The sequence below is a fragment of the Enhydra lutris genome, unplaced genomic scaffold (assembly GCF_002288905.1).
Source record: "Enhydra lutris kenyoni isolate GAN:26980312 unplaced genomic scaffold, ASM228890v2 scaffoldscaffold1, whole genome shotgun sequence".
NCBI lineage: Eukaryota > Metazoa > Chordata > Mammalia > Carnivora > Mustelidae > Enhydra > Enhydra lutris.
In genome coordinates this window covers 46,696,874-46,724,377 of record NW_019154085.1, presented here as the reverse complement: position 1 = coordinate 46,724,377, position 27,504 = coordinate 46,696,874, and the positions used below count along the sequence as shown (strand labels likewise).

Sequence of the window (27,504 nt, the reverse complement as noted above, 5' to 3'; positions counted from 1 at the left end):
CTTCCATGTTATGGTCTGGGTGCTGACATTCAGGTCTGTGATCCATTTTGAGGTAACTTTTGCATTTCACGTGACACGGGGATTGGTTCTCCTCCCTTCCCCTGCCCCCACGTGCTGGTGTCCAGTTGTTCCCGGGCCGTCGGTTGAGAAGACTGTCCTTTTTCCACTGCTGGCCTTCGCGTCTTTGTCAGAAACCCCATGCGGGACACAGGTCTGGTTGTCTTTCTTCATGCAGTGTCAGGATTGGCCGGTGGGGGACGGGGTCTGCAGTCCCATCGCCTCCCTTTGCGTGATTTTGGAGAATATCAATGACCATTATTTCATGAGAGGCTGCAAGATGGCGACATTCTAAATCTACAATTCCTCCTTTTATTGACCAGAATTCCTTGATTTATGACACCCTTCATGAGCTGTTTGGTTACTTGGAGGTAGTTTAATGGGAAAAGCAAAATGACCCCTGACCATTTCCCTTTCTTTGCCGGTTGTCAGAGTTGTAAGGTGATTACCATCTAATGTTCTTCAGTGGTGATCCATGGAGCTTAGGGAAGGGGTTTCGTGTCTTTACAAACTCATGGATTTTAACAGATCTGGTTTCCCTCCGTACATCACAGTCGCTAAGCTCTTTGAGGCCTGGTTGGTGCTCTTCCACCCGCGGGAGCCCCTGGAGTTTGGCTCTTGCACTTGACACAACTCCAGCTGGCTTCGGTGGTTTTCTCACATTTTGCTATGAGGAGTCCCCAGTTTTCCCCCTGGTTTTTTACTCAACAGCCACGGTATTGTATTTGCATATCTTTCCTCTTGGTCTTAAAAATCTTCATTTCTAACCATTAACATTTCTTACCTGTTTTACATCATAAAATATGTATGACAGTTTCAGAATAATAACATAGCATTGTGACCCCCACTATGACTCCTGAAAGCAACTCAATGCTCGTTTGCCTTCCTTTTGTCCCCGCAGCTGACCCCTCAGGAATGTGGAACATAGTCATGGAACAGAATTCCTCTCTGCTCAGTTAATCCAACACCTGGATGTAGAGCTGCACTCACTTGTTTTGCTTTCATTTTTTAGGATCTGATTTTTAAAATCTTGCCTTAATCTTGTTTTGTACTTATGTAAAAAACCTGATTTTTTTCTGAAGGCAAACCCAGCAAATGGGGTCCACCCAGAGGAGCTGGACATCCATCCCTTCTCTTCTCTCTGGTGTCCGCTCTTGTCATTGGTGATTGTTTCTACTGCTTTATTTTCGCATGTGCACACACGGGCCCGGGCGAGGTCCTCCCACTTAGACATGTGCTCTGCACGCTTTCCATGGTTGCCCGACGTTTCCCGTCATCCGGGCATCTTGTGTCCTTACAGCTGGTTGGGAAGGATTGACCAAAATGGGAGCCTTTCTCCAGTCTTTGTTGTGCCAAAGGGCCCAGCGGTGAAGGTCTCGCTCGTTAATCATTCTGTGCTTTTGTTGGAGATCTTTCGGATACATTCATTCCTGGAAGGGCATTGTTTGATTGCAAATAAATGTGTTTCAAAGACAAATTTTTAAGCCTGTGTCGTGTTGCATCCTGTAGACATGACCATTATTAGGATTGTATTTTATTAGCATTGTAGCTGTTAGTATTATTATGGTCTGCTGCTCTGCAACCGTCGTGAATGTATGTGTGACCATAGCTTAGAGGACGTTGGGATTATTTCCTTTTGATAGATTCCTAGAAGGGAAGCTCTTGGGTCAGCTCTTGGGGTACGAGCCTCTGGTCTCCTCATAGATCTGCAGCAGCTCCTTTTCCAATTGCCTGCCTCCCTGCACCTCTTGCCTTGCCCTGTCCCCAGTCTTTCCCTGCCCATCCATCTTGTGGCTCATGCCTCCTCAGTGACCGGGAGCTTCTAGGTTGCATGTGCACTGCCCCCCCAAGCCACTTTCACAGACTGTGGTGACACTTCCTGCCCTGTGGCTGCCCCGAAGATTCTTCCAGAAGTCCTCTGCCTTCCTCCTTCCCCAAAACTCCTGCACAATGAAATCATCCTCAACGCATTTTGCTCATTCTTTTCTCATTTCTTTGGCCTGTTCTAGACTGCAAGCTCTTGTGGGCAGGGCCGTGTGTCACAGAGCGTTATATCCCACGTGCCCAGCCCTGGGGCTTGCAGCCGGAGAGCTCTGACACAGCAGCCCTGGTCTGTTTCACAGATGAGCACACAGATTCTGGGAGGGACATAGATGCCCCCACTGGGTCAGGCCCCTGCAGCTTTGCCCAGGCTGTTTCCTTGGTCCTCCCGGTGACCTCCGGCTGTCCTTCAGTGCCAGCACAGGGGGCACGCAGCTCTCCTGGGAAGGGGGCTTCTCTCTGAACTCCCTGTGCTGGAGCCCTTCTCCCAATTTCCTTCTTGGGGGGTGGGTTGGCATTGTCTTTCACTCAAGACCCTCCTGGCTGTTCCTGCTCCATACATCCTCCGCTCAGCACAGACAACATCCTGCCCAGTGGGAGCACCCAGGGAGGTCCAGGAATCACTGTGCTCCGCTGGGTTTGCTGAAAAGGAGGGTTAGCTTTCCCCTCCTCCCCCTCCTGCTCCCTTCTTCCTCTCCCTTCTCCCCCTCCTCCTCCTGCCTTCTCAGTTCATGCCCTCTGGTGTCTCTCTGACCCAGTGCTCAGCAGCTCTGCCCCCCATGCTGCTGGGGTGCCTGGGCTGGGCCCCCCAGTGTGGCAAGGGGTTCCCTGAGATGAGCCCACACGTGATATCCCCCACACACTTCTGCATGGAGACCCCCGGGGGGTATCCCCCCTTTCCCAGTGAGGCTGCCCCTGACTACCCCTGGCCCACAGCACCTTTCTCCACCAACATGTTCTGTGTTTATACATTTGCTTTTGGCCCCTGGGCCTGGTGCCTGCTAAGCCTCCACAAATATTTGTTGAATGAATGCATACATTTCTTAGGATGGTTGAGTTTTTTGATTTGAAAAAGCCAGTTGCAGAGCAGACGGCCCCGCTGAGCTGTCTCTTTGGCACCGGTGAACCCGGCTTGCAGGGGCTGTACAAAGCAGACCAGCGGTTCGGGCCGGGCATTGAGACCTACCCCGACGGCAGCCAGGACGTCGGGCTATGGTTTCGGGGGCAGCTCATCAAGCTCTGCACGGAGGTCCCCGGCAGCTTCTCCATACACAACTACCCCGAGTACTCGGGCTTCCTCACGCACGCTCCTGCGAGAATCAGCCTCTCAGGCGAGGAGAAGACGGAGTGGGGCCTGCTTGAGGAGCACGACCCCTTTTTTTATGACTATAAGCGATTTCTTCTGAATGATGACCTAACCCTGCCTCCAGAAATGTACATCTACTCGACCGACAACAGCCACCTGCCCATGACCGCCTCTTTCCGCAAAGAATTAGATGCCCAGATCTTCCTTAATGATATCCCTCCGTTTGTTGAGGACGGAGAGCCATGGTTTATAAAAAATGAGACCCCCTTGATGGTCAAAATCCAGAAGCAAGCTTACAAGTACAGGTAAGTCCTCACACCGTTCTTCCTCACTATGCGCCGAGAAGACCAGCTCCTCCCTCCCTCTGACCGGCCTGTGCTTGGCGCCGGGCCCCCTGGGGGTCCCTGGGACCTGGCTGAGTAATTTGCAGGGCTATCTGTCAGGTTAAATCAAATGTACTTCTCCTGTTTGATGCAAGCAACCCAGTGATGGAGGGGGAGGGAACGCCACGCTGGGCCTGTGTGCTGGGACATGCTGGGTTTTGAGGGGAGGGCTGGGGCAGGCAGGTGCTGGGGCCATCGATGGTGGCACAGCAGACTGGGACGCGGGCTCCTGCTCACCAGCAATTGGTGGAAGGAGCTGTCAGGAAGTTGCTTGATGAGCATGGAGCCAGGGCAGCCCCTAGAAGAGTGTAGAGCCTGGCAAGGCGCTGTGGAAGAGGGTCAGCTCCTGAGCTTGTGGGGCTGAGTTCAAATATGGGTTCTGGGACCCTATACATGTTTCCTCTGTGCCTGTTGGAACTAGCACACCAGCCTCTGCAGGTCACGTGTGTGACCAGGTGTCCCATACATTGGAATCTGCATGAAGTCCACGCAAAGAGAGGGGACTGCTGTCACCCTGATGGATGAGTATGGCTCTGACCCGAGAGCCAAGGTTGGGGACCAGGGCAGCAGTCGTCGGGGGGCTGGCCGAGCCTTGGGCTTCTTCAGAATGGCTGGGAAGGATGGCGCTGCTCTGTTGATTGCCAAAGACCCTCTTCCTCTCCATCCCAGCCCTGGAAAAGTTAGCAGCTACCTGATGGAAACTGATCTTTTTAAGTTAAAATTTTCAAGAGTATTTTCATTTGTTTACTTAACTTTGTCCTCTGATATCACTAAACTATTTTAAAAAGCTCATGTTTTGTGAGCACAAGTGGCTGGCTACTTAGGGATTCATGCATCCTCCCCATCCCTCCCCGTCCCTCCCTCCCCCATCCATCTCTCCACCCACCTATCCACCCACCCACTCCTCCATCCACCTGTCCATCCGTCCATCCATCATGACATCATGCTGACATCAGCTGAGCCAGTAATTGTTGGTAACTGGGCACAGAAGCTGTCATAAACCCATAGATTCTTGACTGTGGAGGAGGTTATGTGCACACAGGAGGCTTCAGTGTGCTGGTGAACAGGCCATGGGACTTGCATGTTATCTACTCAAATAGAAAAGCAAATGAGGGGCGCCTGGGCGGCTCAGTCAAGTATCTGCCTTCAGCTCAGGTCATGATCCCAGGGTCCTGGGATCAAGCTCTGCATTGAGCCCCCTGCCCGGTGGGAAGCCTACTTCTCGCTCTCCCCCACTCCTCTGCTTGTGTTCCTTCTCTCACTGTCTCTCTCTCTGTCAAGTAAATAAATAAAATCTTTTTTAAAAAGAAAAGAAAAGAAAAGAAAATGAGCAGAGTTGGGATGTGAGGGCTTGGTGCTGGGCCCCAGACCCATGTGTGTGCCCGGCCTCCTTCCTGCCTAGGGCTGGTCCTGGGAGAGTCCCCTTCACACACACATGAAGTGGCCGATGACTCAGGGATGTATGGGGCCCATGGTAAGCTTGAGCTTCGCACCTGGGGGCCACGGGTCACACTGCAGTGCTGCGTCCGCACTAACTGTGACTGCCCGGTGGGGTAACCCCCAAGGCGCATGGGGCCTGAGGAGTGGCCTGGAAGGGGAAGAAGAGGGCCTGGGGTTGAGCAGGGTGAGGAAGGAAGAGAAGGAGTATGGAAGGGAGGGCCCAGAGTGGGCATCCAAAGTTGGGCCCTCACCACTGAAGCCCATTGTGTTGCCAGGAACAAGAAGGCTCACACCAGCTGGAACATGGGTGCCATCTTGGAGGGGGACCGGAGGAGCTTTGCACGTCGTGGGCCCAGGGAGAGGCTTGCCGAGGGCATGATCCTTAGGGCCAGGGAAGGGAACTATGACTGGATCTACGGGATCCTCAGGGATGGCCTTGCCAGTGCCGACGTGGCCGATGCCAAGGGCTACACCGTCCTCGCCACGGCTGCCGTGAGTCCCCATGCGGGGTGTCCCAGGGACTGTGGACCAGTGGCAATCTGGGGTCCTCTCCCTTCTGCGGGGCTTCTGTCCTTCCAGCCCATAAGTGGGATGTACAGGGTCAGAGGACAGAAGGCTGGGGACCTTGTTAGTGCGGGCCTCACTCACCTGCTGTCCTCATGAGGCTGGCTTCCTCCCTCTAGGTTCACCATCACAACAACATCGTCAGCCTTCTGCTGGACAATGGGGCCGACGTGAACAAGTACACAGACGAGGGCCTCACGGCACTCAGCATGTGCTTCCTTCTCTACTACCCATCCCAGTGCTTCAAGCCCAACATCGCTGAGAGGACAGAGCCCAAGCCCCAGGTCAGCTCCTCAGCCTGGCCTGGTGTCTGCAGAACCCATCCCCCAATCTCTGTCCCCCATCCTCCATCCACTTGTCCTGCTCTCCTAGTAGTGGTCCCCAGCCTCCCCATCTTTGTGCAGATCGGCTTTAGGTAGGGTGAAGGGACACTAAGGCCCACGGGCAGGGAGCAGGAGGCAGGGACGGAGCCAGCACACCTGCTCGGGTGTCCTGAGCTCTTGTTGCAACGCCAAAGGATCTGTGTCCCATCCTGGCCATATGCACAGTGGTCAGCTGGAGACCCTCCTACAGGCCCAGGGAAGGAGACGTGGAGGGAGGGAGGGAAGGCTGGCAATTTGGGAGGGAGGTCCCCCTTCGCTGGCTGTGAAGAGTGCTGCCCAAAAATCCCCGGTCAAGTGTTGGCGTGAACTCCTGCTTTGGCTTGTTTGGGAAGCACCCCCAGCCATGGGACCATGGGGTCCCATGGTGGTCCTGCGTTTCACCTGTTCGGGAGCCCCACCACCGCCACAGGGGTGCCCTGTATACCTCTGTTCCAGTGCGGGCTCCCAGCAGGGTGGTGTCCGAGGGCCTGCTCTCCGCAGGGCAGGGCAACCCCCAGGGCCGGTCTCCTGAGTGCCGGCTGCGGGACCGCATCTCCACACCCCTCGGGAAGCCCTGGACCCTGAGGGTCAGTCCTGTGAGGCCAGCAGGCGTGGGACTGACCTCCGCCCAGCAAGCCTTCTGTGGGGGCTGTAGCTTTCTCTTCTCGTGGTCAGGGCCCCTCCTGGGTGAGTGAGGGAACGGCACTAGAAAAGGTCCCTAGTGGGACCCTTCTCTCACCTCATCCCTGTCTCCTGAATTTCTCCCTTGAGAAGAGGCTTTTACTGAGCCATGGCCTATGCCCTGCGGTGGGCAGAGTTCCTCAGTTACCAGACCATGGCCCCTGGCCCTGCTCCTCCTGGGCAGGCCTCGGCTCCTGCCTTCAGTTCTCTGGGAGGGGGGGACCACACCAGGTCCTGAGGATTTCAGGGTGGGGAGTAGGTGGGGGGAGCAGGTGCACGTGGGAGGAGGCCAGAGCCCGCGGGTCCCGCTGCCCTGGGTGGGGAGGGGGAGCAGGTGTGGTAGAGGTGAGGAGGCCGGGTCCCACAGGGTCTTGCTGGCCTGGGTGAGGAGGAGGAGCAGGTGCACGGGGTTGGTTGTGGGGAGAAGAAGGGCAGACCCCACAGGGTCCCGCTGGCCTGGGTGGGTCCTGTGTGCAGGCAGCCGGGAGAGGTCTCCCAGGGAGGTGGGAGCTGAGGAGCCCGCAGGAAGTCGAAGGTGGAGGGTTTGAGAACCAGCTGTAGGGTCCCTTTGCTTTTATGGGCCCATTCACGTGTATCTGGTTTGTGAGTACTCTCTCCTTCTTGGCCAGAGGTGGTTAATGTACAGTAACGACAACTTTGAAGTTTCAAGGTGACGGTGTGAACGGGGGTGGAGATCACTTTGGCCCCTGTGTGGTCACCCCTTCATTGGGAGTACTGTCCCCACAGCGTCTCCAGGGGGACGCTGGCTGTGGGGAAGCCTCATCCATTATTGGGGAGGCAGCGAGAACCTCAGAAAGCGTTTATTCGTGCACTTAAAATACTCGTAAAAATCACTCCTCTACTTTTTTTTGAATTTCTTACTCTGAAACACACGACATGTAACACAACATAAGAGGAGGAATACGTGTGGGAGCGTGCGGGGATGGTCCCGACTAGGCAGCTGCCAGTAGGAGGCCCCCCCAACTGTGTCCCCAGCCTGCCATGCCCCCCTGCTCTGCTGCGCGCAGTTCAGAGAGAATTCCATCCACATCAGCGGGCTTCAGCTGTCCCCTAAAGACACATTCTTAGCCACAGACACCCTCATCTCACCTGAAAAGCTAAACAGCAAGTTTTGAGTCCTCTGGGATCCCCTGGCGCTCCCCTGCCCCCAGCGTTTTTGCCTCAGGGGTCTGGGGTGGGCCCAAGAATCTGCATTCTTGGCCGTGCTGATGGGTCCTGGGACCACGCTTAGAGAGCAGAGGCTGTGAACCGGGCATGCAGGAGAGCATCTGTGGGCAGGAAGGTCACACAATCCCCATTGCCAGTCCTGTCATCTAAATGTCTCTAGGGCTGGGGCGCCTGGGTGGCTCAGTCCCTTGAATTTCTGCCTTAGGCTCAGGTCATGATCTTGGGGTCCTGGGATCGAGCCCTGCATTGGGCTCCCTGCTCAGCCAGAGGCCTGCTTCTCCCTCTGCCCCTCTCCTCGTTCGTGCTCTCTCTCTCTCAAATGAATAAAATCTTTAAAAAAATAAATGTCACTAGGAGCGACATTAAAAAGAGGTAAAACAGGTGGAATTAATTTTAGTCATCTATTTTATTTAACCATGTGTATCCACAATTGATTCTCTCTGTGTGTAAAATCAGTATCAGGACAGGGCAATGTTCTGCTTTGTCTGCTCATGTGCACCCTGGATCTGGACGGGCCCCAGGTGGAGAGCTCCATTGCCACGTGTGGCTGGTGGCTGCTGTATGGCTTGGGTCTCTGTGTGATGCCCCCAGATGTTTGCGTCCGTCCCTGGGTTTCTGCAAAGCATTTTAGTGTTGTCAGCTGAGACGCCTGGAAGAAGGCTATCCGCCGTGAGCGTCGGTCCTTGCTTGAGAAGTTGGCTTGATGCGATGGGCGCTCCATCTTCTTTCTGCACATGATTTTTTTTTCTCTTTTTGTACTTTCCAAAGGAAGCTTCAAATATGCCAGGAACTCCCAACCATGTCTTCTCATTCCCCGAAGTGGCCAAGGAATCTGTGTATTTAGAGGAATTGGTGCCCAGCCTGGGCAGCCAGGAGCAGAAGTCCACTGTGTCGGGCAGCAAGGAGGACCGCCTATCTGCGGGCACCCAGCTGTCTCAGGAATCCCCCGAGCTGGGGAGCAACCCTCAGAAGTGGGACCGTCTGTCACCGCGGGACAGCATCAGCAAGCTAGAGAAAGAGGTGGATGTTGTGGTCAGGAGTCTGGACGGGCAGACACTGGGCAGCCAGGAGACGACCTTCGAGTCCAGCATCTGTGTGCGCAACTACTCCATCACGCTGTCCCAGGACCTCCTGCAGAAGAGTGCCCGGGCCCACAGCATGCTGAAGACCTCCTCCTTCAGTGCCCCTGGCACCACAAATGGTACCATGAGGAAGATGGCACAGGCCATGACCGAGTAGGTTTCTGGAGTGTGGGCATCAGGGCCGAGGGTCCCTTTCGGGGGTGGGTCATAGGCTCAGTGGGCCAGCATCACTTCCCCAGCTGCCAGGAGGGAGCATTTCTGGATTTGTGTGTCCCACACCCCCGATCCTGCAGGGATGCCATGGGGTCTGTCCTGCACACGGTCTCCAAGGCCAGGGGCCTGGCTAGGAACTTGGGGACAGTGGCAGTGAGAATCCAGGGAGTGTGCTCTGGCTGCCGCGGGGCGGGGAACACCGTGTAGGGCCCACACACATGCACCGGTACACACCCACAGACATGCTCACATATACTTGCCTGCACACACTCACTCCCCTACACTGTGTGACACATTCACGTGTGCACTCACACACCCGCTTACACAACTCATCACACACTTGACCCCTCACTCCCCATACACACACACTCGCATGCCCTCACCCCTGCCCTCTCAAAGTGTGTCCCCAGGTGTCCCAGACCCTGTCAGGGAGTCTGTGGGTGGAGGTGATGTCCTGATGTCCCAGACTCATGCAGGGTTGGGAGCCCTCCAAGTGCTGGATTCTGATGCAGCCCAGCACACATTTTCCATAAAAATAGATTGTTTTGTTAGTATGCAATGGGTTTATTGTTACTTTTTAAATGTATTAGTATTTAAATTTTTTTTCTCAGTTATACTACTGTAGATGTGGGCAGATAGAACCTGCATAAACAAAGCTCTTTAGGGTCCTCCGAAGGTGTTAGGGGTAGAGAGGGGTCCCACAAGCAGCACATTTGAGAACGACTGTTCTCGACTCACCCTGCCTCTCCACTGCCTCCTTGTTTGCCCCACCTGTGCCATGCGGGAGGTGGGATCGGCAGAATGGGCCAGACCCTCCATCTGCCTGCTCACTTGGCCATTCTTTTTTTTTTTTTTTTTAAATTTTATTTATTTATTTGACAGACAGAGATCACAAGCAGGCAGAGAGACAGACAGAGAGAGAGGAAGGGAAGCAGGTTTCCTCCTGAGCAGAGAGCCCGACGTGAGGCTCGATCCCAGGACCCTGGGATCATGACCCGAGCTGAAAGCAGAGGCTTTAACCCACTGAGCCACCCAGGTGCCCCTCACTTGGCCATTCTTAATGCCTGCGTGGCTCCTCATCATCTTGGCCTTCCTGCCCAGTGGGGCTGCCATCCCGGCCGGCCAGGTCCTGGCCAGGCTTCCCCACTGATGCTGGCTCTTTGCCCCTCATCAGAGCTGTGTGTGTGTCAGTGTGTATGTGCACACCTATGGACATATGTGTGGTATGTTTGTAGTATGGGCATGTGTGTGCATGTGTGCATGTCTGGGTACGATGTCATGCCCTATGTGTACAAGGTGCTCTATGTTGTCAGCTCCTGGCCACCCGGGAGAGAGGGCTGGTCCCCACCACACACCCTGGCTCACAGATGACCCCAGCAAGGCTGGGCGGGCACCCAAGGCCGGAGCAGGGCAGGGCTGCAGCTGGACTGGAGCTGGGCGGCCAGCTCAGGGGGCGTTGGCAGTGGGGGGCTGCCCTGGCACCAGGCAGGGGCCGGAGGTCTTGGAAAGAATGCTGAGGGGCTGTGAATGCTGGGGCTCCTGAGCCGCCTCTTCCAGGGAGCGCCACTGCTGCCCCAGGGTGCCGTCCTGTGCTTGTCCCCCAGCCTTGACCCTCACACTAATCCTTGCAGACACAGGAACAGGTGGCAGACCATCAAGCTTCTGCTGCACCGGGGCGCGGACCCCAACCTGTGCCGCGTGCCCATGCAGGCCCTGTTCTTTGCCGTCAAGGCCGGGGACGTGGCCGGGGTGAAGCTGCTGCTGGAGAACAGGGCCAGGACGGACATCCAGCTCCCTGTTGAGGTGGGACCCCCTGCCGGGGTGCGGAGGGGTCCTGCGAGGCCAAGGGGGTGGGCTGACGGGGGCTCATTAGTGACAAGAAGTTAGAGCACTTGGTTTTGAAATGTCCTCACGGTACCGTTTCTTCTCTGATGATAAGAACACAGGCTTTTTGCGGTGCTGGGGGCGGGGCCCGGGCGGAGTGGAACAGGGGGTGGGGGAGTTGTGGTGGGGGCCTGCAGGGTGGTGTGCCTGGGGGCGGGGGGTGTGCATGGGGCGGGTCGCGGGGGGCAGTGAGGCTGACAGACTTGTCTGGCTTCAGCTGCTGCTCGGTGTCCTGGCTCAGCAGCAGGTGGGTCTCTCCTCGCCAGCCCCACTGCCCCCCGCCCCCCCCCGCCAGGCCGTGCACCCCCTCTCTTCTCTGTATGGAGGTGTCCTGAGTGCAGGACGGTAGGATGTCTGCAAGAGACCAGGGATAATTTCAGGATAGCCTAGGGGCAGCCTGTGAACGCCAGACAGATGTCGTTCGCGTGCTCATCCACCCCACTTCCTGCTCAGGCATCTGACACTCCCGCAGTCCTCTCTGCAGGCGCGGTTCCATGCTATTCTAAGCTTCGGGTGGACACTGAGCAGGCCGGAGAGCACCTGTGTGCGGCGGGCTGCTGTCCTCCCGACCTTTCAACATGGGCACCAGCTGTTACCCTGAGACCCTGCTTTGGGGGTTCTGCTTGTGGGGAGCAGACAGCCCTCCACTTCGCCCCTGGTCCGCTGCGCGCTCCTGGCAGGATGCTCACACCTCCACGGGGCCAGCCCAGAATGAGCAGAACCTGGAGATGGAGATGGTCCTCCCGCCAGTGTCTCAGCACATGGCCAGGGGCTCCGTGGGTGGAGAAGGGACCGGCCTGGGCAGGGTCTGGAGTCGGGAGCTGTTTGGCCATCCATGCTGAGGGCCGGGCAGGAAGGGCAGTGGCTCTTCTCAGAGGAAGGTAGGAACAGTTGGTCTAAAGTGAAGATGGGGCTGCTGGCCTGCTGCAGGCCCAGCAAACAGGAACACCTTGTCACGTTCCCACATATCACCATGAGGCAGTGCTGTGGGGTTTCTGAGAGGGGTGGGGCCCTGGGGGTGCCGCTCACCTGGGAGCCAGCCCTCACCCCTACCCATGTTGCCTCTGCAGCTGAGGGCCCTCACCCCCCTGCACATCGCAGCTGCCCTTCCCGGGGAGGAGGGTGTCAAGATAACAGAGCTGCTGCTCCACGCTGTCACGGATGTGGACGCCATGGCTGCCGACCAGGACGATACGTACAAGCCCGGCAAGGTGCGCGTCCTGTCCTGCGGGGTGAGGGGGGGGGCTGTTGGCCCCGGGGGGCCTCCCCATGCCCAGTGCTGACTGCTCTATTCAGAACGTCACTTCCGTGTCACGGTCCCTGACAAGGGCGATTACTGCTCTGTGGGCCCACAGCCCACCCAGTCTGCCTCTGTCAGCATTCATGTGCTCCCTGCCTGCAGGACCACAGTGGGGTGGGGGCCCAGCTCTGACCCTCCCTGGGGCCCGTGGGTGCTGGTGGGCTGGCCAGAGGGTTCCACGGGACAGTGCTCAGACCCGCCGTTGGTGAGCAGGGCCGTTGGCTTGTGCTCCTCTGTGGGAACATGTCTGCGTGGGAGGTCGCACCTGCAGGTCTCCGGGCCCAGCCTGGTGCTTGTGGGGGAGGCTTGGGGGCCGGCACGTGCCCCCCCCTGTCTGTACGCAGCTAGACCTGTTGCCTTCAAGCCTGAAGCTCAGCAACGAACCAGGCCCGGACAGCATCTACCACAGCAAGCCCATGGCCCCACCAGTTGAGGGGGGCAGGACGGCTCTGCACGTGGCCTGTGAGCGGGAGGACAACGACAAGGTGAGCTGGGTGGGGAGCATGTGTGCACGTGCCTCTGTACATGTGTGTGAGTGCCTTGGGTATGCCCAGGCAAGTGTATGCACACGAATGTGTATGTGTGTGTTCTGTGTGTGCATACCTGTGTGCGTGCACACGTGACTCTGCAAACTTAGACTTGTAGGCCAGAGCGCACCTGTCTATGGGCACATATGTGTGCAAGCTCTGTGTGTGTGCATGGGGGATGCGTGTGCACCTGTGCGTCTGTGTATGTGGGGAGCCCTGCCAGTCCCCATCTTGGCTTCGGGACCCTGGGGTGGCCTTGTTCCATAGAGCCCTGGGCTGTGCCGCCTGTCCACCTTGGGGATTAACTGTCAACAAGCTGGGTGCAGGAACCTGTCACAGGAGGCCGAGTGGCTGTGGAGGGCGTGGGTGCAGCTGGGAACCAAGCCTTGGCTTTGTGCTACAGGCCAGTGCAGCCTGGGTCAATAAGCCTCGGAGCACATAGTAAACTGGGCCTCAGTTTACCCACCCACAGAGTGGAAATCATAGCTGGCCTCTCGGGCCTGTGGCATGGGTGGTCTGCCACCACACAGGGTTGCAATCGGGCACACCTGTCCTGTTGTGAGGGTGTGACGACCTGCATTAGGGTGGATGTGGGGTGGTGCTGCAGGGGCAGGTGGAGGCACCAACATGCCTCCCTGCCCCACAGTAGCCCTGGTCGAAGCCTTATTGAGCTCAGACCACCACTCTGAGCCATCATGTGTGTGTCCTGGTAGGGAGGAGAGCAGGGGGACCCTTTTCTAGAAGCCCCTCAGCAGACTTGGCCTGGCTGGGGGTGGGCGGGGGTGTGGGGCCAAACCTGCTCACTGGGTCTGCACACCTGCAGGGGGAACTGGAGCCTGGAAGAGTCCTTGTGGGGGGAATCAAAGCTGCAAGCGCTTCCAGAGCGCTTCTGGGAGAAGAGGCAGGAGAGAAGGGGAAGCTGCGGTGTCCCCAGGGAGAAGGGCAGGGAGAGCAAGAATGGGTCCTTCCAGCGTGGAATGCACCCCTGTTGCTGAGGCTGGGCTTCTCCTGTGCTCTGGTGTCCTATATGGTCCCTGAGCCCTGGGGCAGGGCATGTTCTTCTGACCATAGCTACCATGGGTCAGCCTGGCTCCTGGAGTCACATAGTCCCGACGCTCCCCTCCACTTTGCGAACAAGCCTTAAAGCAATTTGTGCGTCATGTGTCCTTCCTGTTTTGTGCTGGAAATGATGTATGTTGAGCAAACGTTTTCCTGTTTGAGGATCTACCCAACCCCCCTCCTGTCTGTGCATCCATCCAAAATTTAGAACTGTCTCTGTGTGCCATGCCAGGAGCCGGTGTGTGGGAAATACCAATTCAGCGACGAACTTGGTTTTATGGCATTTGAGTTAATGATCTGTCCCAGGTGCTCCTGGGAGTCAGGGCACCTCTTTAACCTGTGGCCCCACCTTTCTCCCCCCACAGTGTGCCAGAGACATAGTCCGGCTCCTCCTCTCCCACAAGGCGAACCCCAACATGCTGTGGAGTGGCCATTCCCCACTCTCCCTGTCCATTGCCAGCGGAAATGACCTGGTGAGGTGTCCTATACCCACGGCTGGGGCCCCTGCAGGGTTCCTGCCTCAATGTGACTGCCTCCCTAGTCAGGCTTTTGCACTTGCTGTTGGTGGGGGTAGCATGAAGACAGCACAGTGTAAGGGATGTGGTGGTTCCTCTCCCTGGTGGATGGAGCACCTCAGAGAGAGAAGAGAATAGAAGGGAAGGTGGGTGGTGGGGATGATGGTTCTGCTGGGTGGATGCTCCCTCAGGATGGGCGGATGACAACCCCTGCTTACCCCGGGCACTCACCCCTCAGGACACTGGGAGAGGAACCTTGGCCAGTTACACCATCTTCTGCTGCCACCAAGGATTATGTGTTCACCATCCATGCATCCACCTGTCCATCCATCCATTCCCTTGCCTGCCCCTCCCCATCTATCCATACATCTATCGATCTACCTACCTACCCACCCACTCATCCATCTGTTCACCTACCTACCCACACCTACCAATCAATACATTCTTCCAGCCTTCCACCCAGCCATCCAAACACACATCCATCCAACCCACCCTTCCATCCATCCATCCATCCATCCATCCACCCAACCAGCCAATGACACATCCATCCACCCACACAATGACACATCCAACCACACAGCCATCCACTCACCCACACAGCCATCCACTCACCCACATCCACCCACCCACCCATCCATTCAACCATACGTCCATCCAGTCCATCTTTCCATCCATCCATCCATACAGCCACACGTCCATCCAGTCCATCTTTCCATCCATCCATCCATACAACCAACAAAACATCCATCCAACCAACAACACATCCATCCAAACCATCCAACCATCCTTCTAGCCATCCACCCATCCAATCCATCTAATCCATCCATATGTCCATCCATACATCCATCCTTCCTTCCATCCATCTTTCCTTCCATCTGTTCTCCCATCCGTCCATCCTTTCACCATCAACCATCCATTTGTCTTTCCATCCATCCATCCATACATACATCCGTCATCCATTCTTCCACCATTCCTTCTTCATCCATCATCCTTCCTTCTTTCCTTCCTCCTTCCAGCAATCTATAATACATACAGCCATTCATCCTTTCCTTTAACTGTTGTCTTTTTGAGTATCCACTAGGGCTAGGCAGATACCATTCTAGGCATTAAGTGTTAAATAAAATAAGGTCTGTGCTCTCAAGGATCCTACATTCTCCTGTGGGAGACAGACCATAATCCAGAGTGCCACAAAATTTTAGGTGGTGGTAAGTGCTCTGAAGATAGTAATAGCTGGATAAAGAGTAGAGAATGATGGAGGGTGCACCGTTGTAGCAGGTGACCAGGGGCCGCTCTGGCCTGTGGTGAGGTGACATATCAGCAGAGACCTGATGAAAAGGGAGGCACTGTGATGAGGGTTGTGGGGGCTTCTGTGGTCCTTCTCTCCATCCTCCTCCCTTCATGTGTACCTTGAGTCATATACTGAGCAAGTTATGAGGAGCACCTGCTCTGTGCCTGGTCATGTAGGTGGGCGAGGCAGGGTAGAGAGCTGCCTTCTGGGGGACAGAAGCTCTTGAGAGAGCCTCACACCTGTGTGTCTCCTGCTGAGCCAAGATGCTGTCACTCCTGGCTTCCTGCTGGTACTTGGGCCAGTGGCTGGGGACACAGCAGGGAGCAAGTGAGATATGTCCCATTCTGCGTCTGGTCAGGTGACCACAGTGACTCAGGTGCCTGGGGGCAAAGGCAGACTGGTTCCAGGGAGGAGGGCTGATGGACGCACACCAGGCAGTGTGCTGGCCCCTGGGGCTGGAAAACAAGATGTGAGCCGGGAGCAATTTAGAGCAAACAGACAGTGTGCAGAGAAAGTGCCAGCCCTGGGCTGTTGGGGTGGGTGTCACAGCCATCCATGGGGAGCCACCGTGTGCCCTCTCCCTGCCCCAACCTCGTCCCCTGAGCTGGGACAGCAGTGGTACCTGTGGTGGGTGGGTGGGGGCAGATAGGAAGTGGCCAGGTGTGGCTGCCACTGTGCTCAGGACGGCAGAAACCTCTAGCTACTTCCTCCACGTACAAGGAGAGTGGGGCGGAAGGGGTGCTGACGGGCTTCTCTGTGACCAGATTGTGAAGGAGCTTCTGTCCCACGGAGCTGACCCCAACCTGCTGCTGACCAAAGGCTTAGGCAGCGCCCTGTGTGTTGCCTGTGACCTCACCTATGAGCACCAGAGGAGCATGGATAGCAAGCTGGCCCTGGTGAGGGGTGAGGCTGGGGTGGGGGGTTGGCATGCAGGGCAGGGGGCCCTAGCATGTAGGGGTCTGGGCATGTATATAGGAACCCTTGCCTTAGGCTTCATTCCTGGCAGGTAGGGTTTCAAGTAATCTTGCTCGGTACTTAAGAACACAGAATTCCTGCCTTTTATGTTATATGGGCCTGAACATGTGACGTACCAACCCACTCAACAGGCCAGACAAAGTCCTCTGGTTCATCTCAAGGAAGACGTAGGCCATCACTTTGGTTGGGTGGCAGGACCATGGATTTTCTGAGTAGAGTGGGCATTGGCGAGGGATCCTGGTCAAGGACGTGCTGGAACGGCATTGGTCCTGCCCTGGGTGGGGGCCTGGGGGGGGGTGCCGGGCCCTGGGCGAGAGTTTTGGGGAGGTGCCATGCCCCAGGCGGGGGTCTTTGGGGGCACCGTGTCCTGGCTGTTGGTAGCCTTGCTGTTTCTTCCGGGTGGGCTCAGTGTGACCAGGAGGGCACTCTGCTTTGTAGGTCCTGCATGCTATGCTGTTCCCTCAGAGTCCCCGTCTGTCCTCCCAGCTGCTCTGGCCCCGCAAGGCCCCCAACATGGCCCCTTGTGTGTCTTCCCCCTCCTCACTCCCATGCTGGGGCCTGGGGTCTCCCACGGCAGTGCGGCATGGGCAGGCCCTCCCTGTGCTGTGCACTTGCCCCTTCCCGCACCCATGGGGGGACAGCTCTATGTGGGCTGCTCGCTATCCCGGCTCCTTGAGGGCCATGGTCTGGTTCCCCGAGAGCTGGAGGCACCAGACGGGGGTTGAGAGCCTGGATTTCTGGAGGCTGTCACACTTGACAGTTCCACTTTAGGGAAAAAGAAGTAACCCTTTTCCTTGAGATCATGTTTCTGGATCTCATTTTAAGGATCCTCCCTTGATCCTGATCTCCTGTCCTCTAAGCACCCAGAAGTGCCCCCACATGTGCTCCTGGGGCCTCTCTGTGGTTCTGGATCTGCGGGTGGGTAGGTCAGCTTTGCCCCAACCATGCCATCTGCCTCCATAATTATCTGGGAAGTGGAAGGACTCTCTTTCTTGACCGTTAAATCATCTTGTCTTTGACCTTTTTTTTTTTTTTTTAAAGATTTTATTTATTTATTTGACAGACAGAGATCACAGTTAGGCAGAGAGGCAAGCAGAGAGAAAGAGGAGGAAGCAGGCTCCCTGCCGAGCAGAGAGCCCGATGTGGGCATCTCGATCCCAGGACTCTGGGATCATGACCCGAGCCGAAGGCAGAGGCTTTAACCCACTGAGCCACCCAGGCGCCCCTCTTGTCTTTGACCTTAGGAGCCTTTCCCTGGGTCCCCTCAGCCTCTGATGCCTGCCTTGCTTTCTGGTTCATTAAGGGGACCCTCACACACCTGTGGGTTCCTGACCCTGCCCCTGAATCACCCATCAGTTGGCTTTTCAGTGATTTAATTACATACAACTTACTCAGTACTACTATTTATCACAACAAAGGCATAAAAGTTCGGCAAACAGCATGGGAATGCCATATCCCCTCTCTTAGATGCACGGGTTATTCACACCTTAGCCGCCCACCTCCCCACCTTCTGGGCTCCCTGACACTCCCCTGTACCTGCCACCCAGCACTGTGCCAGCCCCAGCTGGGGTTGGCCTTCGTGTTGTCATACCAAGGAAGTCCGCATTTATTGGACGTGTGATAGGGATGTGGGACACCAGGCCTCCCCCAACCCTTGCCCTCCTGCCATTGGCAGCCCCCCACTCTCCTGACGCGGCTCATGGTCCGATAGCGTCCTTCAACCCCTCCTACTCTGACGTGAGCCTGGAGCTTGTCCTGCCAGCTGGCCTCTTGCTCTTGGGACGGTGGTTGTGTCTCTGAGGCCCATATGACTACAGAGACTGTGCAAGGGCTGACTTCCTGTCTGTGCTTCCCCAGGAAAATGCACCCCATCCCCATCCCCAGGCCCAGCAGCTGCAGCTAAATGCCCCGCCCACGTGGGCTGTGGGGTGCCCAGGGGTCTCCAACAAGAGAGGCATTTAGCCCCTCAGTTCTGCTGCAAGCAGGGTCCACACATTTGGGGACAGGCTTGGGGCTTCCCGCTCATGGGCGCTGTGCTCCCCTGGCTATTGGGGGACTGCTGAGCACCCCCCAGTGACAGCCCACTGGCATGTGGCCGGGAAGTAGGCCACATGCAGTGCGGGCGGCCTTGGCGGGTGACAGCCTGGTTTTCGTCTGCTTGGACGGGGCCGCACTGAGCCCCGTGGTTCTGCAGTTGGGCTAAGATTCAAGCTGAGACTGTAAGACCCTGGAGCCTCTTACGGACCCTGCCCCCTCCCTCCTCAGGGTGGAGGTGGGCCCCTCTCTTGGGTGCTGTTTGCTGTGAATGAGCTCAGTGGGAAGAAGCCCGAAGTTGCCTGTGCTTGCTGACCAACGCACTTTGTCCCCACGTGCGCGCACAGGCACCCGCAGTCCCTGAGCTCCCTGGACGTTGGGGGTGTGGTCGGAACGTGCTTGGTGGTTGCTGTCCTCTCGCTTTTGGTCTGGGGACTGGGACCATAACCAGCCTCAAGTTACAGACCCACAGCAAGTCCCTGGTGTGGTGGGGGGTGGGAGGGGGCTCCCTGAGCAGTGGACCAGCCTCGACCTACCTTATGCTCTGCCCTAACTTGTCATCTGTGGGGTCAGCATATCTATCCTGTCTGTCTGTCTGTCTGCCGACTCTCCTTATACCTGAGAGGGTGGCTTCCCTGCCTTCCCAGTGAGGGCAATGACAGCCCTTGCTGGCTGCACCTGCTCTCTGGCGGGGGGCCCTATCATCGGGCTGCCCCCTGCCACCGCCGCGGTGCAAAGACTGGGAAGCCGCAGGTGATGTGGGCCACAGTGTTGGGCACCCTGGTTCCGAATCCTGCCTTCTGGTGGCCCGGGAGTCCACACACATGTGACTCAGGCTCTGCTCTCCACAGATTGATCGGCTCATTCATCATGGGGCTGACATCCTGAACCCCGTGACGCTCATGCAGGGGGACAGAGTGGCTGTGGGCACGGCTGTCGACTACGGGTATTTCAAATTCTATCAGGTATGGCTCTGAGTGTCCCACTGGCTATGAGGGGAGAGAGGTGGGGCCCTGAGAGTCCCTTGAGCAAGGCTGGGCCACAGGCCCTTCCTGCCTCGGAGTGAAACCCAGCCTGAGCTGCACCCCCAGCACACCCTGCCACCGGGGCGCCTGTTGCCAGCTTTCTGAGCACTGCTCCATGCTGTCCTCACCCTGGGGAGGTGGGTCCGTGTCCCTCCCGTGCTGGGTGGCCAGGTGGTGGGCTGGGGCCGTGCGGTCCCTGGTGGTGATGGGATGCTGTGCCACAGGACCGGAAGATCGCCCACTGCCCCTTCCACATGCTAATGCCAGCCGAGCGGGAGCTGTTCCTGGCCCGCAAGAGGCTCCTGGAATATATGGGCTTCCAGCTGCGTCGCGCTGTCTTTGCCAAGGAGAGTCAGTGGGATCCGAAGCTGCTGACCCTGAGCAAGAAAGGTGGGGGTCACAGGCCGTGACGTTTGTCCTCATAGGCCATGGCACAGGCCTGACGCCTGAGACACGGAGAGTTTCTGGCTGAGCTGGTTAAGGCTGCCATGCCGCCCTCCAATGGGAAGCAGCAGGGGCTTTGCTCCATGACAGCTCAGTGGCTCCAGGACCCTGCTTTGCTCTCTTGTGGGCGGGGGTCATGGGGGCAGACCCCACTGCTCCATGGGATGCCAGTAGTTGAGGGTAACCTCAGGACACTCTCGGCCTGGGGCCACAGGCTCCCGAGGTGGGCTGATCAGCTCTGGAGCAGGAGGAAGAGGGACCCGCTCTGCCCTCTGCTTGGAGAGCCACCTCCCGGGGGCTGAAATGGGGACCGTGCCCCTGCCTGGTGTTGCCTGGTTTGGGGGGTGTGGCCCTGGGTCCTGAGGCCCCACGTGGGCTGGCCAAGGGGCAACACACAGCAGAGCCAGCCTGAGGCAGTGGAGTTTCGAGCGAGAGAGTGGAAGGAGGGGCTGCAAGGTCATTAGACTTGGAAGGCAGGCTTATTGTTTTTTTTTTAAGATTTTATTTATTTATTTGACAGGCAGAGATCACAAGCAGGCAGAGAGGCAGGCAGAGAGAGAGGGGGATGCAGGCTCCCTGCTGAGCAGAGAGCCTGATGCGGGGCTCGATCCCAGGACCCTGAGATCATGACCTGAGCTGAAGGCAGAGGCTTTAACCCATTGAGCCACCCAGGTGCCCCGGAAGACAGGTTTATGGATCCCCAGAAGGATCTGGAAAAAACTTAAGTGCATGCAGGGAATTTACTTCTTAGATGTAGTAATGGCAATTCTAACAAGAGCCGGACTCCTGGTACAAAGCCATCTGCTGAGAGCCGAGCACACTTCCCCAGAGAGCAGGACATTGTGCGAGACCAGCCCCTTAGCATGCTGGTCAGCCATCTGTGTCTCCTCTCTACAGTGGGGTATCCCCAGGAAGTATAGAGTCATATACCCAGGACAGTGGCCTTTGCACTCACGTCACCAAGGGGGCTGGGGTTGTGTCTGCCAGGAATCACATAGGTCACTGCTCTGGCCGCGGTAGCATAGGACAGGCTCTCCCTCTGGATGGTGGCTGCTGCTTCTACCTAGCTCTGCCTCGGCCGCCGGACCCCTGTGCCCCAACAGCTTGACTCCTGCACCCTGGCTCTTCCACCTCTGAGCTCTGTCCCCTCTGCTCCCTGGTTGCTTGCAGCCAGAACTTGGAATGCAAGAATGGTTTAACAACAGCAAAATCAGTGTAATACACCACATTTTTAGACTGAAGAAGAAAACTACATGATCATTTCAACTGATGTAGAAAAAGCATTTGACAAAATCCAACACCCTTTCATGATAACATACAATAAACAAGGAAGAGAGGGGCACTCGCTTAACCTGATTAGGGGGTCCTACACTGCTGTGATGTACCCACAGCATATATCAGACCCCACAGTGGGGGACAGGATGCTTTGCCCTATGATCAGGAAGAAGACTGGAATGTGTCCTCTCACCATTTCTCTTTGATGTTGTGCTGGAGTTGTTAGCCATTGTAACTAGGCAAGAAAAAGAAAGTCATTCAGATTGGAAAGGAAAGACTTAAACTGTCTCTCTTTGCAGAAATTATCCTGAAGATTGAAAATCCTGGGAATCCTTTTAAACTGCAACTAATATTCAACTAAACATATAAATATTAAAATACAAAATATAAAATGATTACACTATTAAAACTAACAAATGCATTAAGCTAAGGTCGCAGGATATGAGATCAATATGCAAGCAAACCAAAAATGAGATTTAAAAAACTTTCATTTACAGTAGCATCAATAAAAATAGAATACTTGGAAATACATTTAACAACAGCCATGTGAAACTTGCACTCTCAAAACTACAATATGTTGCTGAAGTTAAAGGAGGCCTCAATAAATGGGAAGACATCTCCTTATCTGAATCCCACTGCCTCCTTTGTACAAATGGAGAAGCTGATTTTCACATTCATATGGAATTACAAAGGTCCCAGAATAACTGTAGTGATCTGGAAAGAAAAGAGCGAAGTGGAAAGACTCACACTTCCTAAATCGAGACTTACTGCGAAATGACAATAAAAAGAGTGTGGCACTGGCAAGAAGACAGACATATGGACCGATGGACTGGAACGCAGGTCCCAGAAATAAATACATGTGCATGTCAGCTGATTTTCAACAAGGATGCCCACACTTTGAAATGAGGGCAAGAACAGACTTTTCAACAGATGAGACTGGGACAAGTGGTTATCCAGACACCATAGAATGAAGTTTGACCCTACCTCATACCACATACAAAACTGAATTCAATTTGGATTGAAGACCTAACTGCAAGAGCTTAAACTATAGATCTCTTCAGAGAGAATATAGGGACAAATCTTCAAATCCTCTGAGTTGGCAATGAATTCCTAGCTATGGCACTGAGAGCACGAGTGATGAAAGAAAAAAATGGATAAATTGGATTTCATCAAAATTAAAAAACTTTCATGCTTCAGAGGACCCTATCGAGAAAATGAAAAGATAATCCATGGTGTGGGAAGATATATCGAAAATCATATATCTCATAAGGGACTTGTATGTATGATAAATTAAAAAACTTTACAACTCCATAATAAAGACAACTGAATTTAAAAATAGACGAGGACTATGGATAGAAATTTCTCTGAAGAAATACTACAAATGGTGAACAGCTCATGAGAGGATGCTATCATCAGTTTCCAGTCCCGTACACATCAAACTGTCCTGAGCTGTCACTCCACATCCACGAAGATGGCGATAATCGGGAAGTCAGTAACAGGTGCTGGCGAGGACGTTGGGAAAGCAGAGCACTCCCACCCCGCAGGTGGGAGCAGAAAATGGCGCAGCCTCCTCGGAAAGCAGTCTGGCCATTCCTTAAATGTTCATCATAGAGTTACGATATGACCCAGCAATTCCGCTCCTAGGTATACACTTGAGAGAAATGGGAACATATGTCCACACAAAACTCGTGCTCACACGTTTGTAGCAACATTTAGAAAAGCCAAAGAATGGAAACAACCCAAGTATTTATCAAAGGATTATGGATGAGCAAATTGTGGCATATCCCCGCAATGGGATATGATTCATCCAGAAAAAGAAATGGACTGCCAGTGCGTGCTAGGACATGGATAAACCTCAAAAAACATTGTTTTAAGCAAAAGAATCTAGTCACCAAAGACCACACACATACCATTCCATTCATAGGAAATGTCCAGAATAGGCCGATCCGTAGAGACAAAGTAGGTCAGTGGTTGCCTAGGACCAGGGGGAAGGCAGCTGTCAGGGGCCAGGCTCCCATCTGGATGGATGGGCATGTTGTAAAGTTGAGGATGGTGATGTCTGCACACTGCAAATGTGCGAGCCACTGTTCTGTGCACTTCACGTGTGTGGACGGGATGGAATGCGAATGCTAGATCATCAGAGCTGCAAGAGTCCCACCGCCTTAACACAAGGAAGTGCTTTCCTTTCACCCTGCCCATGTCCTTCAAAAGAACTGACTGCAGAGCTATGGCCCCTTCAGCCCCACTTCCGGTTCTGCATGACTGTCACCTCTCCTGGTAGCTTGGCTCTGGGACCACGGGGTCCTCACAACAAGGGCTTTGACTCGGGGTGTAGTGTTGCAGAGCAGGCCCCTGGGCCCATGCTTGAGCCCCCAGGAGCAGCTGCAGTGTGGCCCCAGGTGCTGGTGGGCACAGGGAGGATGGGGGAGAAAGGAGCAGCTCCCACCATCTCTCTTCTTGGGGCCGGCAGGTTTTTGGGAGGTTTCTGCCACATTAGAGGTTAGGTGGCCTTCCTGGGGGGCTGACATGCTGTTTGAGGAGAGGAAGGTGGCGGGTGGAGCAGAACCTGAGACTGTCATTGGTGGGGGGCCTCACTGGCCTTTGGTCCCCAGCCCACGTGTTTCCTGCTGCCAACTGCCTGACAGCCCTCCAGGAGTCTTCACTCCGGAGAGCATCATGAGCTAGTCAAGGCCAAAGCCTGGCCTCTTATCTGAGCCAGCCGATGGCAGAGACGGATGCAGAAGCAGAGGGAAGCCAAGGAGGGGAAGCCCCCTCCCCAGAGGTGGATGCCCCAGTGCCCCAGACCCTGCTCTGTGTCCTCCGACTTGCTTTGGGCTGTAGAAGGCTTGGGGTCCCCCCTGGTTCTCTGCAGTGCTGGAAATGGGCCCACCACAGGAGAGAGGTTGAGGCAGGAGGCTCCGGGTTCCTGCTGCCCGCGGGCATTGCGGCATGGCTAGGGGGACCCACGGTTCTCTGTCGCTGCAGTGGAGCTGACCCCCTACCAGAGGCTGAAGCGGAAAAGCACCAGCCCATCCAAGTCGCTGCGCACCGAGGAGCAGGAGATGTAAGTGGCTAGTGGGGCTGTGGGCTGGGCTGTGTGGCTGGCTGGACTGCCCCTGCCCCGGACAGCCATGGGCGCGGGCCAAGATAAGGGTGGCAGATGGGGTGGCAGGGCCCTTGTGGAATGGCCCGGGGGGTTTGAGCCCTGGCTCTGCTTCTTGAAGGCACTTCTGCCGTCACAGCAGCTGGGCTGCCCTGGGGTCCTGCAGCCCTCCCAGTCCCTTCCCCACCGGCTCTTCCCTGGGATCATGGCTCTGTACACAGCCTGCTGTTCCAGAACGGGGTCTCTAAATAAATGGGCACCTCGCTATCCCCGTGAGCATCATGGAAGTTGCCTGCCCAGGAAACCCCGGTGGGTGAGGAGGGGGTGCTGAGCGGGGACAGGCCAGGGGGTGGTGTCCACCCTGGGGGCTCACCTTCCTCCTGATGCAGAGCATGTGAGTGGGCCTGCAGGGTCAGCTCCACCTGCGCTGTGGCCCAAAAGGGTCCCCAACGCCGTGGCATTGTGTTGTTCCGACCACGGTGTTGTGTTTCCGGTTTGAAAGAGCTGGACATCCCTGGACAGGGATTTCAGGTCCCCGTCCGCATGCGAGTGGCCACCCAGTGAGGAGGACGGTGGGCCTGGCACCAGCACCCGTCTGTGGGGGACGGCAGGGCCCAGAGGGCGGGCATCCGCCCGACTGCCCCTGTGGCTCCCGTGGCTCCCGTGCAGGATTCCCTTCTTCAAGTTCTGCTCCCAGTGTGGCCGCTCTGTGGGTGTGCGCCTGGTTCCCTGCACCCGCTGCTACGGGATCCTGACCTGCAGCAAGTCCTGCAAGACCAGGGCCTGGGGCGACTTCCACAAGCGGGACTGCGGCTCCCTGTCGGTCATCGGTGAGTCTGCACGCCTGGCCGTGGGGGCTGCCGTGGGGGCTGTTGTGTCTGGGGACATGGGCCTGTGGGGTGGGGAGGGGGATGAGGTTTGTATTATTCCCCAAAACCTCTCGGATTCCAGCTGCTTTCCAGAACTCCCAGGTGGGCCCGCTGTGCAGACAGGGTGGGGCTGAGCACCCTCTCCCCTCCCCTCCTCTAGGGGTCATGAGCCCCTGGCTCCCTGGAGGTGGGCGTGGCCAGGGCCTTGCAGAACCAGGGCACCATCCCTGGGGCTCCTCTGTACACGTGGGGGCCCTGGTGGGCACCAGTTTCCTTGGACCACAGCGCCCTTGGCATTGGCACTGGTTCTGGAAGCTTCTTCCTAGCCCACCCTCCCAATGTACCCTCCTTTGGATGATCTGGGGAGGAGCTGTGGGCACATGCATGGTGACTCAGGACCAGGGCTCCACTGCTCTGAGGGCAGCTGATGGGGAACAAAGCTGTGTGCACAGCTGCCCCCTGGGACTTGACCAGGTAGGGAGAGGGGCAGGTGTTGCTTCACTCTTTCTCCGAGCCTGTCCTTGGTATGGACGGACAGAAAGGCTGGGCTGACTGCTGCCCTTGGGCCTGTGCCACTGGAACCCTTCCTCTCTGAGCTCTGACACTCCGTCGTCTCCAGGCCCTTTCTGTGAATTGGGGCTCCTGTGGGGTGCACGTGAGCCTGGACAAGGCACCCTTGGCATGGAGAGCCCAATCTGGGAGTCTCCCCACTTTGAAGAGACTGAGTCATCGCCATGCATGCCACACATGTGCAAGCATGACGCCAAGCAGGGCTCGGGCGGGGCTCTTGTCTCTCTGAATGTAGTGGGGAGCCCGGGACTCGCAGAGCTGGGGGGATGCCCCAAACTGTGGCAAGCTGGTAGGGCCCCCAGGGGGCGTGGGGCTCCTCTGCATTCCTGCAGGGGCCTCTGCCTCCCCGGGGACAGCCCAGACCCCTCACCTTCCTCCTCCCTGCCAGTTCCTCCTCCAGGGCCCCACCTGGAGGACTTGCACCAGAGGGCAGAAGAAACTCAATAACGGAGCGAGCAGCCCTGGATGCCTGAGGCCAGGGAGGGCCCAGCGCAGGCCAGGTGGCTCTGATCCCCACCTGCGGGCACCCACAACCCGGGGCCGCCTCCAGGCTGCTGGCCCTGGGTTCTTCTGGCCTCATGAAGGCTGTCTGCACCTGCATGGCAAGGGCCCTCCTGATCTCAGAATAAAATGGTCCCATGGGGGGTGTTTTTAACCCTCTGTGCCTTGCTCCGCCCGCCCCTGCCACGCCAAGCCTGGAGTTTCCGAGGGTCTCCCTGACTACTTGGTGCCTGGCATCTGTCAGTTGACGGGAAGGTTGGGTGGATGAGGTTCCAGACTGGAGCTCTAGAGATGACTATCAGAAGGTCACTCCTGCACCCCTGAGGAACGTTTGGGGGCTTCCCAGGGGGTGTCCCTCTGCATTCCTGCTGGAAGGCTCCAGGCCCCCTGCTGGTGCCCGGAAGAGTTGCAGGGTGGCAGGGGGAACGCATCCATTTCTTCTGGGTGCATTTATTGAGTGTCTGTGTGTGTCAGGCAGCCTCTGGGGCTGAGACGCTGGGTAGGAGAATTGAAGTGATTGAGACAGAGCGGGTGTGGGCGTGACTGTGAGGAGCGCTGCACATCGGTGGTGGTGGTGGTGGTGGTGGGTCTGCTTTCACAGAGAGGGTGGCAGAAAGGGAGGACTGAAGACGGGGGTGCCAGGCCGCAGAGCAAGAAGGTGGTGGGCATGGCCAGGGAGGAGGAGGGGGGCGGGGTGGGGCAGGTGGGAGAGGAACTTGGGAAAGGGAGGGGGCTGAGTTGGGGCAGGGACCCCAACTAGGCCAGCTTTTTGCCCGTCAAGGCAGCCCCACCGGCAGCCATGGTTTTGCCTGATTTCCTGGTGCTCTCATAAAAGATGGGACTCCTTTTGTGGGAAGCTTCCTGGGGGGCTCCCAGAAAAAGGGCTGAGGAGGGCACCTGAGCACCTGTGTAGCTCTGCAGGTGTGTGTTGGCCAGTTCTGCCCCAGGCTGTGGCTGCTGGGGGGACTTCCCAGGGAGGGGCCGGGGCCAGGGTGGGGGAAGCCCATGGAGAGGTGTGGGTGGCTCCCACCTCCAGAG

The 27,504-nt window shown here is 56.5% G+C and overlaps 1 protein-coding gene across 1 annotated transcript in view; it reads left to right on the top strand.

Moving 5' to 3' along the window:
* The window catches only part of LOC111142289 (ankyrin repeat and MYND domain containing 1), a 41,608-nt gene that overhangs the window by 5,766 nt on the left and 8,338 nt on the right, over positions 1-27,504 (top strand). The window contains exons 4-16 of the mRNA XM_022495350.1: positions 3,017-3,489; positions 5,283-5,499; positions 5,691-5,879; positions 8,571-9,037; positions 10,729-10,900; positions 12,052-12,192; positions 12,626-12,766; positions 14,233-14,340; positions 16,435-16,566; positions 19,531-19,644; positions 19,929-20,094; positions 24,409-24,487; positions 25,196-25,356. Of these exons, the coding sequence (XP_022351058.1) occupies positions 3,017-3,489; positions 5,283-5,499; positions 5,691-5,879; positions 8,571-9,037; positions 10,729-10,900; positions 12,052-12,192; positions 12,626-12,766; positions 14,233-14,340; positions 16,435-16,566; positions 19,531-19,644; positions 19,929-20,094; positions 24,409-24,487; positions 25,196-25,356 (2,560 nt within the window). The remainder of the gene's footprint in view (positions 1-3,016; positions 3,490-5,282; positions 5,500-5,690; positions 5,880-8,570; positions 9,038-10,728; positions 10,901-12,051; positions 12,193-12,625; positions 12,767-14,232; positions 14,341-16,434; positions 16,567-19,530; positions 19,645-19,928; positions 20,095-24,408; positions 24,488-25,195; positions 25,357-27,504) is intronic.